The sequence below is a fragment of the Somniosus microcephalus genome, chromosome 5, assembly GCF_052327205.1.
Source record: "Somniosus microcephalus isolate GS21.2 chromosome 5, FLI_Smic_1.0, whole genome shotgun sequence".
NCBI classification, from domain to species: Eukaryota; Metazoa; Chordata; class Chondrichthyes; order Squaliformes; family Somniosidae; genus Somniosus; species Somniosus microcephalus.
In genome coordinates, this window is record NC_140991.1 from 93543692 (window position 1) to 93558009 (window position 14318).

General features: G+C 49.7%; 1 protein-coding gene across 3 annotated transcripts in view; it reads right to left on the bottom strand.

The window, feature by feature from the left end:
* Nucleotides 1–12806, bottom strand: part of kat2b (K(lysine) acetyltransferase 2B) — a 76711-nt gene extending 63905 nt beyond the window's left edge. For all 3 annotated transcript variants that reach the window (XM_085987999.1, XM_085987998.1, XM_085987997.1), the window contains exons 1-3: nt 12407–12806; nt 11098–11224; nt 8043–8188 (exon numbers count right to left, since the gene is read on the bottom strand). In XM_085987999.1, the coding sequence (XP_085844125.1) occupies nt 8043–8188; nt 11098–11224; nt 12407–12697 (564 nt within the window). In that variant the 5' untranslated portion in view covers nt 12698–12806. The remainder of the gene's footprint in view (nt 1–8042; nt 8189–11097; nt 11225–12406) is intronic.
* Nucleotides 12807–14318: the final 1512 nt, after the last annotated feature.

The window sequence follows — 14318 nt, forward strand, 5'->3', positions numbered from 1 at the left end:
CCCTCTCACCACCTCCCTACCCCCTTCCTCCCTCTCCCCCTCCTCCCCCCCTCCCTCCCCACCTCCCCCTCTCTCCCCCCTCTCCCTCTCTCCCCTGCCCGAGCCCTCATCCCCCGCTCCAATCCCTCTTTCCGCCCCGGGGCCCGGGCCTCGGCACCTGGATGAACGCGTTCCCTCGGCCGTCACCCTGATGCCGTTGGCCGAGGCGAACACCCGCAAAGACATGGCCCAGCCGAGTCCAGCGCCCCGGTCAGCTCGAGGTCCGCAGCCGCTGTTCGGCCGCAGGCCACAAAGCACCCGAGCCCAGCGCCGCCGATGGCTCCACGGAGCTCCGTGCCGCCCCACGCACTGACATGGCCCCGCCCTCCCGAGCTGGCTTGAAGAGCGCCGATTGCGGCTGTGAGAGACAGCCGGCGGGCCCGGTTGCCGGGGTAACCCTTCCCGCTCTCCAAGCCCCCCCGCCCGAGCCGAGCGGGGAACAGAGAGAGACGCCGCGTCTCAGCTGCTCCTGCTGCGCGCGCACCCTTACTAAGGTAGCGGCGCTCGGCTGAGGCCCGCCCCTCCAGCCTTCACAAAGATGGCGGCGATCGGGGGCCGCTTGTTGACTTGGGCCGGGAGGTGCCTAGCTCGGGCGTGGGTGCGGAGGAGAGGCCGAGGCTTCAAGGCCTACCTGGAAAAACGGGGAAAGGTAGGAAAATTAATGAGATTAGATCAAAGATTTAGAAAGTAATTAACTTTTTTAAAAAACAATATGTGTTTTAAAAGCAACGTTTTTTTGAAAGACGCAGAAAGCGGGAAAAAGAAAGGAAAAGTTTGGAATCAAGATGGCGGCGACTCACCTCGGTTCAGAACGATAAGGCCCGCCCACACACGCACCGATTGGTCGACCGTCAGGTCACCAAAGCGTAGGATTGGTCAATCGTCCCGTCACTCGACCGTAGGAGGGCCCGGCCGCACGCGCCAGGAACCCGGCGTACGATTGGTCGACCTCGAGGTCACACTGTTGCTAATGAGCGGATAATGAGATGCTAATGAGCGGAATTTTGAACATTTTTCGGATACCGCGGGCGCGATTTTTGTCCGGCCGAAGCGTAAATACGCTTACCACCGTTTCGGAAAGGTAAGCTTTCTTTCGACGTAACGCACGCGTAGGTACGCTCTATAACTTTTGAGCGCATAGCCGGACAGACGCACACGTGAGGACAGACAGACAGATAGACAGACAGAAAGAAGTATCCGTTTATATATATGATAGATAGATAGATAGTAGATATATATAATATACATACATACACACATACATACATGAGGTGAGAGTGACTGCCCTTGACATCAAGGCAGCATTTGTCCGAGTGTCGCATCAAGGAGCCCTAGTAAAACTGAAGTCAATGGGAATCGGGGGGAAAACTCTCCATTGCCTGGAGTCATACCTAGCACAAAGGAAGATGGTTGTGGTGGTCGAAGGTCAATCATCACAGCCCCAGGACATCGCTGCTGGAATTCCTCACGGCAGTGTCCTAGGCCCAACCATCTTCAGCTGCTTCATCAATGACCTTCCCTCCATCATAAGGTCAGAAGTGGGGATGTTCGCTGATGACTGCACAGTGTTCAGTGCCATTCGCAACCCCTCAGATAATGAAGCAGTCCATGCCTACATGCAGCAAGACCTGGATGACATTCAGGCTTGGGTTGATAAGTGGCAAATAACATTTATGCCACACAAGTGCCAGGCAATGACTATCTCCAACAAGCGAGCGTCTAACCACTACCCCTTGACATTCAACGGCATTACCATCGCCAAATCCCTCACCATCAATATCCTGGGGGTCACCATTGACCAGAAACTTAACTGGACCAGCCACATAAATACTGTGGTGTGGCTGAGACCACATAGGGACAGTAACACAATTCACTATGTATAGCCAATGTTGTTATCGCTCCACGTTATGTACGGAACTTGGTTGGGTTATCGGGGCAGGGTCCCTTTAAAAGTCGTCGATTGTGTAATGATGTCATAGCCCTGCGACGAGGCCGAGTCCCTCAGTCCTTGCGGAGAGTTAATAAAGCTAACACGCGTTTTTCCTTGCTGTTATGAAAGTCTCGCAGTCTGTTTATTTCCAGCGACTCCTACATTGGCGACCCCGTTTCTCTTTTGGACGTTTCCAAACACTTTATCCGAGATGGCGACGAAAGCCATTTCTCTCAAATTACCAGAGTTTTGGGAATGGCAGGCTGCCGCTTGGTTCGCCCAGGCCGAGGCTCAGTTTGCTCTCCGGGACATCACCGCAGACGACACGAAGTATTATTACGTCGTCTCTGCTCTCGGCAGCTCCACCGCTGACAGAGTCGTGAGCCTGCTCGAGGACCCCCCGGAGTACCACAAATTTGCGACGCTGAAAACACAACTCCTAGAGACTTTTGGACTAACTGAACCCGAGCGCGCATGCCAGCTTCTCTCTCTACCCGGGCTTGGCGACTCCAAGCCCTCAGAACTGATGGACCACATGTTAACCCTCCTGGGCAAGCACAAGCCGTGCTTCCTCTTCAGAGAACTGTTCCTACAACAGCTGCCAGGGCAGGCACGGTCAGCTTTAGCCAACTCTCATATTAGTGATTTCTGCGCCCTGGCCAAGGAGGCCGACAAATTTTTCTCCGCCGGGCAACAGTACTGCGCGGCCATGCGGGGCCCTGCCCCCACCGCCACAGCCCAACGGCGGCAGCCCCCAAGCATGTGCTTCTACCACGCGCAGTTCGGCCCCAACACTAAGAAGTGCCGGCCCCCGTGCAGCTTTACCGCGTCGGGCCCACTCATTAGCTGCCATGGCTGTCAGCCGTTCAGGTAGTCTGTTATTCATTACGGACACTGACTCTGGACGTCGTTTCCTCTGCGACACGGGTGCCCAGGTGAGCGTCCTGTCCGCGTCAACCATAGACATACAGGGGGGAACCACGGCCCCGCCCTCAAAGCCGCCAACGGTAGTTCCATCCGTACTTTCGGGAAACGGAGCGTGGCGCTGTTTTTTGGTGGGCAGCGTTTCGCTTGGGACTTTGTTACAGCGAAAGTGTCCAGCCCCCTTCTCGGCCACCCCCCTTCTCGGCGCTGACTTCCTCTGCGCCAATGGCCTTTTGGTGGACGTCAAAAACCGACGTCTCGTCAATGCTGAGACTTTCAGTTCGCTCCCGTGTTCGCTCAGTGGTTCCGGCATGACGAAGTTGTCCAGCGCACTCTCGGCCTCTGACAAGTTTTCCCGCCTCCTCGCCGGGTTCCCGGACCTCACGAAGCCCACTTTCTCGTCCACCGCCACCAAGCACGGGGTAGAACACCACATCCCAACCACCAGTCCGCCTGTCTACGCCCGTGCTCGGCGCCTTGACCCGGGGAAACTCGCCATCGCTAAAGCCGAGTTCGACACAATGGAGCACCTCGGCATCATTCACCGGTCGAACAGTCCGTGGGCCTCGCCCCTCCACATCGCACTGAAACCAGGTAGCGGTTGGCGCCCGTGCGGCGATTACCGGCGCCTCAACGACGCTACGACCCCCGACCGCTACCCGATTCCACACATCCAGGACTTTTCCACCCGCCTGGCCGGGAAAGTTGTTTTCTCTAAAGTGGACCTCGTTCGGGGTTACCACCAGGTCCCCATTCGGCCGCAGGACTTCCCGAAAACCACGGTGATCACCCCGTTCGGGCTGTTCAAATTCCTCTGCATGCCATTCGGTCTCAAAAACGTCGCTCAGGCTTTTCAACGCCTAATGGACACCGTGTTACAGGACCTGCCATTCCTGTTCATCTACCCGGACGACATTCTCATCGCCAGCGCCTCCAGGACGAAGCATGTGTCCCACCTCCGGAATCTCTTCGAAAGCCTCAGCCAGCACGGCCTAATTGTCAATCCGGCCAAGTGCCAGTTCGGGCTGTCCTCGATCGACGTTCTCGGGCACCGCATCACGAAGAACGGGGCGGTGCCACTGCCGTCGAAAGTGGAAGCCGTGAAGGATTTTCCGCGACCCCTCACTGTGAGGGCCCTGCAGGAGGTTTTGGGCATGGTGAACTTTTATCATCACTTCCTTCCCCGGGCAGCCCAGCTTATGCGGCCCCTTTACGAGGCCCTCAAAGGCAAGCCCGCCAAGCTTGCCATCGACTGGTCCGAGGAGATGGCCAATTCTTTCACGGACACGAAAAGGGCCCTGGCTAACGCGACCATGCTGGCGCATCCGTTGCCCGATGCGCCGATCGCTCTCACCACTGACGCTTCAGATTATGCTGTCGGCGCCGTCCACGAGCAGTGGGTCAACGGCACCTGGCAGCCGCTCACCTTCTTCAGCCGGCAGCTCCGCCCCAACAAGCGGAAGTACAGCACCTTCGATCGCGAGCTTCTCGGCCTCTACCTCGCCGTCCGACACTTCCGTTTCCTGCTGGAGGCCCGCCCGTTCACGGCATTCGTGGACCACAAGCCGTTGACCTTCGCCATGGCCAAAGTTTCCGAGCCGTGGTTGGCCCGTCAGCAGCACCAGCTTTCCTTTGTTTCCGAGTTCACGACTGACATCCAGCATGTGGCTGGGAAAAACAACCCTGTCACCGACTGTCTCTCCCGGGCATCGCCAGCACCGTACACCTCGGCATCGACTACACCCGCATGGCGGCCGACCAGGCCTCCGACCTGGACGTCCAGGCTTACAGGACGGCTGTCATGGGCCTTCAGTTAGTGGACATCGCGTTTGACGAGGCCGGCACCACGCTCCTGTGCGATGTCTCTGCTGGGCAGCCACACCCCATTGTGCCCGGCGGGTGGAGATGGCAGGTTTTCGACACCGTCCATAGCCTTTCCCACCCGGGCAGGAAGCCGTCACAGAAGCTGATGGCGGCTAAGTTCGTCTGGCACGGGCTCAAGAAGGACGTTCGCAACTGGGCCAATACCTGCGTGGTATGCCAGCGCTCGAAAGTGCATCGCCATACTAAGGCCCCGTTGGCGCCTTTCGCGGTGCCCGAGAGGCGGTTCGGCCATGTTAACGTGGACCTGGTGGGGCCCCTGCCGCCCTCCCGCGGGTTCACCCACCTCCTCACGATGGTCGACAGAACCACCCGATGGCCGGAAGCTGTCCCGCTGTCGTCAACAACGTCCGCCAATGTGGCTCAGGCGTTCATCAACACTTGGGTCGCCCGGTTCGGCGCCCCATCTGACGTCTCCTCCGACCGGGGGCCCCAGTTCATGTCGGAGCTCTGGAACGCTGTCGCCCAAGGCCTCGGGTTGAGACTCCACCGCACATCACCCTCAGGCTAACGGGCTGTGCGACGGTTTCATCGCTGCATGAAGGCTGCGCTCCGGGCCAGCCTCCGAGACGATGGTTGGATCGACAGAATCCCGTGGGTCATGCTGGGACTCAGGACCGCCCCCAAGGAGGACCTCCAGTCCTCGTCCGCCGAGCTCGTCTAGGGGCAGCCGCTGCGGGTTCCCGGGGATTTCGTCCCCAACGCCACGGACCCTTGGTCCACAGCCTGTCAGTGGTCCGCCCTCCTGGACAACGCCAAGGTTTTCGCACCAGTGCCCACGTCGCAGCACAGTCTCCCTCAGTCCCACGTTCCGCCCAACCTTCATGCGGCGGAGTACATTTTCATCCGCCACGACGCCCACCGGGGACCTCTTCACCCACCCTACGACGGGCCATTCCGCGTTCTGGAAGCCGGGGACAAGGCCTTCATGGTGGATGTCGGCAGTAAGCCGGACTACATTTCCGTGGACCGTCTTAAGCCGGCCCACCTGGATCTGGACCGACCCATTGGGCTGGCTCAGCCCCCGCGGCGGGGCCGGCCACCGGCTTCTGCACCCTCAGTCCACCAGCGAGCGCCCGGGGACCCTCCTGCGACCCCCCCGGTCCCCGCCCTGGACTTAAGGAGCCGTTTCGGCCGTGTGATCCGGGCCCCTCAACGAGTGACATTGCCAGTTCTAGTGAATTCTGGGGGGACGTATGTGGCGGAGACCACATAGGGACAGTAACACAATTCACTATGTATAGCCAATGTTGTTATCGCTCCACGTTATGTATGGAACTTGGTTGGGTTATCGGGGCAGGGTCCCTTTAAGAGTCGTCGATTGTGCGATGATGTCATAGCCCTGCGACGAGGCCGAGTCCCTCAGTCCTTGCGGAGAGTTAATAAAGCTAACACGCATTTTTCTTTGCTGTTATGAAAGTCTTGCAGTCTGTTTATTTCCAGCGACTCCTACAGTGGCAACAAGAGCAGGTCTAGGGCTGGGTATTCTGCGATGAGTGTCTCACTTCCTGACTCCCCAAAGCCTTTCCACCATCTACAAGGCACAAGTCAGGAGTGTAATGGAATACTCTCCACTTGCCTGGATGAGTGCAGCTCCAACCAGAAGCTCGACACCATCCAAGACAAAACAGCCCACTTGACTGGCACCCCATCCACCACCTTAAACATTCATTCCCTCCACCACCGGTGTACTGTGGCTGCAGTGTGTACCATCTACAAGATGCACTGCAGCAACTCGCTAAGGCTTCTTCGGCAGCACCTCCCAAACCCGCGACCTCTTCCACCTAGAAGGACAAGGGCAGCAGGCGCATGGGAACACCACCACCTCCAAGTTCCCCTCCAAGTCACACACCATCCTGACTTAGAAGTATATCGCCGATCCGTCATCGTCGCTGGGTCAAAATCCTGGAACTCCCTAACAGCACTGTGGGAGTACCTTCACCACACGATTGCAGCGGTTCAAGAAGGCGGATCACCACCACCTTCTCAAGGGCAACTAGGGATGGGCAATAAATGCTGGCCTTGCCTGCGACGCCCACATCCCATGAATGAATAAAAAAATATATACAAACACGTGACTTGCACTCTAATCACATGGGCCTCAAGTTTCCAGAAGGTTGCACTATTTTTTCTAGTGCAATTCGCCGGAAATCGGTCAAACCAGCGCAAAAGATCGAGCAATTTCAAGCGCAAATTACGTCCAGTGCAAATCGAGTTTCCGCGATCTTTTGCGCTGGTTTAAAAAACAATTACCCGATGGTTTCCACGACCTTTTGCGCTGGAGGCAAGCCCCACCCACAAAACTGATCATGCTCCAGATCGAATTAATCACCATTGCGAATTTCCGCTAGTTACGCTCGTTTGCGAGCCTTCGAGGAGGCTCCTAAAATTAAGTTGTATTTTGTAGGCGCAAGGACATTAATAGCTTTTAAATATTAAAAAATATTTGATTTACTAAAAAACTGACTACTGTATTCCAATGGAAATAGTAAATGGTCCTGTATAGTTTTTTAAGAGTCATTTTAAGTTATTTAAAATCAGGTTACTCACAGGTGGTGGACTACACATTCTGATTAAAATGCTTATTTTTTGTGATAAACCTATTTTCAGCTGTATTAATAAAACTGCACCAGGTTACCACTCTTAAATATATCAAGGAATATATTTTAATGCAAAACATTTTTTTTTCGAATTACGTTCTGAAACACTGGCCGATTGTGCTGGTTCATGGAAGATTTTACGGTCCGTGATATGAAAATGAGTTTGAGTGGAACTCAATTCGGAAAACTAGCGCAATTTTGAATGCAATTTGCATATGGATTGCCGACTGCACCCAAAGTGGAAACCCTACCCCATGTGCACTAAGATTAAATGTGGGTTATGTATGGCAGATCATAAATGCATTAAAGCATTCTGTAGATAACTATGCTATTTTCTACTTATACCATAACCATTTATTGCAATTTGTTTCAAAATGTTTTTGTGTGGATACTTGGTCCTGTGAAACCAGAGCAGAACCTGACAATGATTGGTGTTGCAATTTACTGCATCTCATTAAAATAGCCACCAAACATGTACTGTTGCTAAGCATGTTGCTAGGCCTCAAGTAGCCTTGTGAATTCTATTCAGTGGAAGTTATTTAACAGCTTGTGCAGAATTTTCTTTTATCAACAACTCATTTGAGTAAACATTTCATAAAATGAGGCAGCTACTTTTCAAAGTTTCAAAATGAATAGGACAATGTAAAATGATCTATCCTTACACTTACTTTGAACAGGTAAAAGTAAACTTGCTTTGTGTCTGCATCTTCTTCTTTGTGGACACAGGTAAACAAGTACTCCACGTCCAGCACTATTCCAAGAAGCCTATTCATTTCTTCTTCGGATACATTTTCCAAGTGGGAAACGTGATCAGCTGAAAAACACAACAGTACAAAGTTTGCTCTTGGTTCTGCATTTCATAACTAAATTTAAGCTGCATTTACAGCCTATTTTGATCACTTCCAGATTGTGGGTAAATAAAGAAAGTTACAGTATTGGCTTTGCAAATCCCACACAGTCCCATAAAAATCACAAGACCACCACCCAGATAATGAAAGTCAAGCAGCCCACAAGTGCTATAAGCAGATTGACCATTGCCTGGCCACACAATCTGGAAGTATATTTTGCAAACACACTGGAGCTCTCGATTTCATTAATGTAAATCAAGCAGGTTCACAAATGGAAAAGAAAAGGTACAAGCAAATCAGAAAAAGCAACAATATTAAGAAAGACTGTCTCACCCACAAACGTGTTAAGAGGGAAAGAGATGGAAAGTGATCAAAATAGGCTGTAAATGCAGCTTAAATTTAGTTACGAAACACAGAAACACACATCTTCATCTCACTGCCACCCTTATTTTGGGTGGTAGCAAGACAGAAAAGGAACAAAAATCTGGCAGAACTCAGTACCGCCAGATTCCCACTCAGCTATTGATAATCATCAGGCCTGGAATGAGCGTCTGAAACTCCCGTTGGAAACAGGTGGGAGCTTAATTACTGTATTAAAAGGGGAGTGTGGAAGAGCTTCAGCAGTGCTCTGGATGCTGAGTCTTCAGTGAAACCTGGTGAAGGATAAGACATCAGGTGGATCTGCAGGCAGGAGGGCATTTCAAAATCCTACACATTTTCAAGGTAATTCCATTAGGCCTTTTAAAGGCCCTTCTTGTAGTCTTTTTTTGTTCCCAGCTGGCACTTAGGCCTTCATCAGCCTTAGTGCCAGGTGCATTTATTTATTTATTTTGCTCTCTTTATTGGCACCAAGGTTTGCCACGGGAAATCTTTTGAAGTGATGTATTTGCAGGAAAAGAGGACCTGTGGAAGGATGCCAGGCAGGTCAAGTTGCCTGAGAAGTGCTCTGGGCCCTCCTAGCCATACCTGCACCGCTGCTTTGTCAGACGTTGTTGGTGGAGATTCCTCTTTGCAATGTGAGCTGTGCCAGCAGACTTCTTGTTGGCACATTTTGAGATGTAAATGAATGCCTGTCTAAATCTTATGCTGGAAAACTCTACAGAAGCCTCTCAATCACCATATGTCATGCTTTACATGGTATTGCATTAAAAAAGGCATTCCAGGGTGATCAGGAGCCAACGTTGTCTGTTTGGACACACCTGCCAAGATGCCACTAACCATTTCTGTGGGTCCTGACAAACCTACCTGGGAATGACTTGTGGTAACCAGTCTTCTCAGAGTCTGGATCAGCAGAGGGCAAGAAGCCAAGCTCTGCCATCTGCTGCAAGGATATCAGCGCCTACCATGCAGCATAGAACTTGCACATGTGCAGATACAATAATGATCAGCTGTGACCTGTAACTTGACTGCACCTTCTTTCAGTTATGCTGCAGTATTGACCTATGGGATGGTGCTGTAGAATGACACAGAGAAAAACGCTTCTCGCAAGCATCTGACATAGCATCAACACAATTTTAGCAGCCATTAAAGAGAAGGCTACATGCTGGGCTCTACCATCACTTATCTGGAGACTCATGCCTGCTCCTATGTATCTACTTCCTTTCGTCCTGGCCTGTCACTTCTCAATCCCATACCTTGGCAAAGGTTGCTGGTGGGTTGAGATTTATTTTAAGGCTCCCCTGAATCTTTCTAAAGTTTTGTCCACTTCCTTGTGATGCTCCCCATTACATTTGACTTACACCCAAATTTTGTCTCTAAACTTTGTAGGACCAGCGGAGTTTGTACTTAGAACTGTGAATCATTATGCAAACAAGGTTAGACATGAAGATTGTGTGTTGTTAGCACTTGAGATTCTGGAGGGTCTTAAAGCAGTGGAAACGAAAATAGAACTGTTTTACGCCAAAAGACAAAAATGACTCCCACTGCCGTGCGAAATTTGCTGAAAGATAAAGCTGTGTTTTCTTTTGGTAAATGTTTTTTTAAAGAATATTTAATTTGGCTAAAGTCTGGAAAATTTATTTTTTTATAATTTCCCTCCACCTCTTTACATACTAGTCTGCTGCCTTAACAGCCCTGCGCTCCTGCTTTACTAACTAAAGAATATGTGATGATCTTGTTCACAACACCTCTACCGATAGTCAATGCTGCTTTGTTTTTAGCTCAGCAGTTGACTGAGGGTGGATTTTATTGATAATTTTATCGACACCATTCAACTTTCTCTCCCGTCCCAGATGAAGGATTCTGTTACCACGAGAACTTCATACAGTGAAAAAACCGGGAGGAAAAAAGCAAGATTCACTCAGTGTTGAAATGTTAGAGGAAGCAGCAATTTCAATTGCCTGGCTCAAAGTAGTAGAGAACTTTCTACCGGCACTGATAAACTGAAGAAGTGATTGATAAGTGATGGGCAGCACGGTGGCATAGTGGTTAGCACTGTTGCCTCACAGCGCCAGGGACCCGGGTTCGAATCCGGCCTCGGGCGACTGTCTGTGTGGAGTTTGCACATTCTCCCCGTGTTTGCGTGGGTTTCCTCCGGGTGCTCCGGTTTCCTCCCACAGTCCAAAGATGTGCGGGTTAGGTTGATTGGCTATGATAAATTGACCCTTAGTGTTAGGGGGATTAAATACGTGGGGTTACGGGGATAGGGTGGGATATGTGTTGGTGTAGGGGTTACGGGGATCGGGTGGGATATGTGTCGGTGCAGGCTCGATGGGCCGAAATGGCCTCTATCTGCACTGTGGAGTTTCTGTGATTTCTGTGATTCTGTGAAGTTGAAATTCTCAGATCATTTGAATTAAGCAACTTTGAATTAAGAGGTTAGACTGCACTGTGCATCCTGAGGTAGAAAGAGGGTGGGAGAAAGCTCTGTACTTACCTAGTGTATGGCCACAGCTCCGGCACTGTTCTGTAAGACTGACCGCTGTCTGCTGAAGGTTTACTCTTGGAGGAGTGGGAGGGGGATTTGGATTCTTCCAGCCATTACACTTGCAGGATTCTTCAGCCTAAAGAGATTAGAAACACATGACATTCACATGGCATACACATCAGATCCTCTGTAGTGTATAAATTCTGTATTTAACTGGTACGATCATTAAAATTCACTGATATAAAGATATGACTAATAAAAACAAATTATTAATAACTATTTTGAAAGTAATTATCTTCCCTGCTTGGGGTGAAAAATCAGAGCACCTCTTACATAAGAGTGTAAGTGCTCATATTTTTCTGCAATATCACTTAAATAAACAGGATACCTCTATGCAGTCAAGGTGGCAGTTACAAAAATGTTATTATGGCCCCGAGTCCATATTCTACTTATAGTGCAGCCAACACTTGCTCCCAGAAGGCAGATTTGGTGAAACTCGGTGTGTGCACTTGGAATCTTATTTTTTGTTCCGATAAAAGGAAACAGTCGAGAACTGATGTCCTCCACATATTACCCTTTCCAACCACTTTCTCCTCACCTCAGACTTTGCAATGCAGTGCCTGTTGACAATTATATTTGTGCACACACTTCACAAAATAAACTAAATGGCTTCTCCAGAGTGAATCCAGTCACAGCTTTCCTGATCTAACTTCGGTGTCAAATTCAAGTTTGTCTTTAATACTTTGCTGTAAATTGTTTACCTCTAACAACAAGCACACCAACAAAGATCGCTTAGTAAAGTATATATATGAATTCATTCAATTGACCGCATATTAAGGAACCTAACCCTATGAAACTGATACTCGATGTTTAATGCCACTTTTTTTGTAGGAAATTAAAATTATTACAACTAAGAAATATATTCCTTTGGCAGTTCACTAGTACCAAAAGTCAATCTGAAATAAAAATTTCCTCACTGACATTATTTACAGTCCACAACCTACCAGTCTGCCACACTGCCGTGCGAGAAAATTACACGAATATGACATTACAGACCTAAAACCTGTCATCGAGTTTTAGAAAATGACAGCATGTAGCGATCCTCACATTGTTTACAACACAGAAGCGCCAGAGACAGAAACAAACCCGCCCCCTATTGCAAAACAACCCGACCTGACACGAATACGGTCAAAACAAAATTAATTCTGACATGTCACTTCACCGGAGAGCTTGTTTTAAAAGCGAGTTAGTTAGTTTGTTTGCTGCGAGTGCTCGGGGGCCCCTTCTGGCTGCAGCAGCAGTAGGCTCCAGTCGCTACCTTGCAAGCGGAATAAACGCCGAGCTTTTCCAGTTTCTTTGTCCGGGGGTAGCCGCGGAGCTGCGCCTTCCTCAGCGCGATCCTCTCCCGCTGCTGCTGCTGACTCCCCGAGCCGGCGGAGCGGCCGCTCTCCGCGACCACAGCGCAGCCGACAACCGGCACGGGCACCGGCACAGCCAGCGACACCGACACGGGCGGCGCCGAGTCCGAGGAGCCGCCGACACACACCGCCGGAGATCCCTGCTGCAGCCCGCCCGCTCCTCCTCCTCCTCCTCCCCCGCTCTCCGCCATGGCTCCCAGCCGCTCTGTACGTGCAGAGCAGTGTTGTGCTTTTTTTTAAGGAAGTGATCCGGGCTGGAATGGTGACCACAGCCGTGGTGGCAGCTCACTGCCCTGCCTCCCTGCATGTAGTCCTCAGCGCTGGCAGCACCCCGCCAGGGGCGGTACAGAGCACAAGCTGTCACACAGGCTCACATATCAGCTTATTTTCCATTTATTTTTGTTCTCTTCACTGCAATCAAATAATAAAAAAGCAACCTGTCGAAATGCCTATATGGCTGCATATTGGAAACACCAACGCGATGACAATCAAAGGAAAAATTATCAGCAAGTGAAATTAATAATTTCCTTCACGCAACTATAGCAGCCAGCTTCAGGAGTTGGTATAATTGCCAGGAATCACCAGACCAAAGCTTGATCGGTTTGCACTGTTGTCCCATGTTTTGCTGCCTCTGAACTCACAGTTCTTAACTAATTGATGGTTATTGTTTGTCTTGTATTAGCTCAACATGAGGCCCCTTCTTCCTCAGGCTGTTTATACTGCATATCTTAAATTGATGTCTCCATTTGGCACCAATCAAATTTTTTTTTAAATCTTGTGTAAATCCCAGGTTCAAACTTGAGCGAGCATTGTGAAGTTGAGGAAGTAATATGCACACAATCAGTGCAAAATGAAGTTTAAAACGTTCCCCAGAAATCCAACTGAAAGTCTAGGAACTTTTTAATCTGTAACTTCTTTAATGTTAGCACAGCACCAAACTGCCCAGCCTGCTTTTCACGATCAGTAAAAATTTAACCAGTATTTGGACACCATTGAGTATAGTTCCAAACGCACATTTTCCCTGGCCAAATAATAATATGGAGCAGCAATATAAATTATTTTTTAAATTTGATTTCAGTGAGTGACGCTGGCAAGACTATGTTTAGTGCCCATACCTAGTTACAGCAATTGTTTTTATTACTGAGTGGCGTGCTAAACCATGAGGTTGGAGTTGCACATAAACCAGGCCAGATAGGGGTGGCAGGTTCCCTCTTAGTGAATCAGTTGGAGTTTTGCAACAATCTAGGGGCTTTCAGGTACTAATCCCCAAATTAATTCACAATTTACCATGGTGGGATTGTATTGTTGCTAGTTCAGTGCCATAACCACTATACCACCATGCTCCCTAATCCCAAGCCCCTTCCCCACCCCCTCATGTTGATTGATTGTAATATAGCAGCTGTCCTCATGGATTTCCAGCTTGTGATACCTAGATTTTAGGTCTGCCTTAGAAAATACACATGACAAGTTTACCTCTGTGATAATCTCACCCAAGGTTGGAGTATCGTGATGTTCATGCTTAATTGCTTTGTGTGCTACTTGTATATCAACACAAAGACATATATCATTTGGATTCTTGGACTTTGGGATGATTACTACAGGGGAGACCCAAGTTATAGACCATCTGCATTTTCAATTATACCACTTTTCTCCAACTTTTTTTAGTTTTGTTTCAACTTCCCTCCATATAGGAAATGATATAGTGTGAAGATGTTGAGCAACAGGAACAACAGACTATAAAGTCAATTTAAAAATAATGGAAACTAAAAGAAAATAAAGTAAATAAATAGATGAGGAAATTACAAGCCTTCC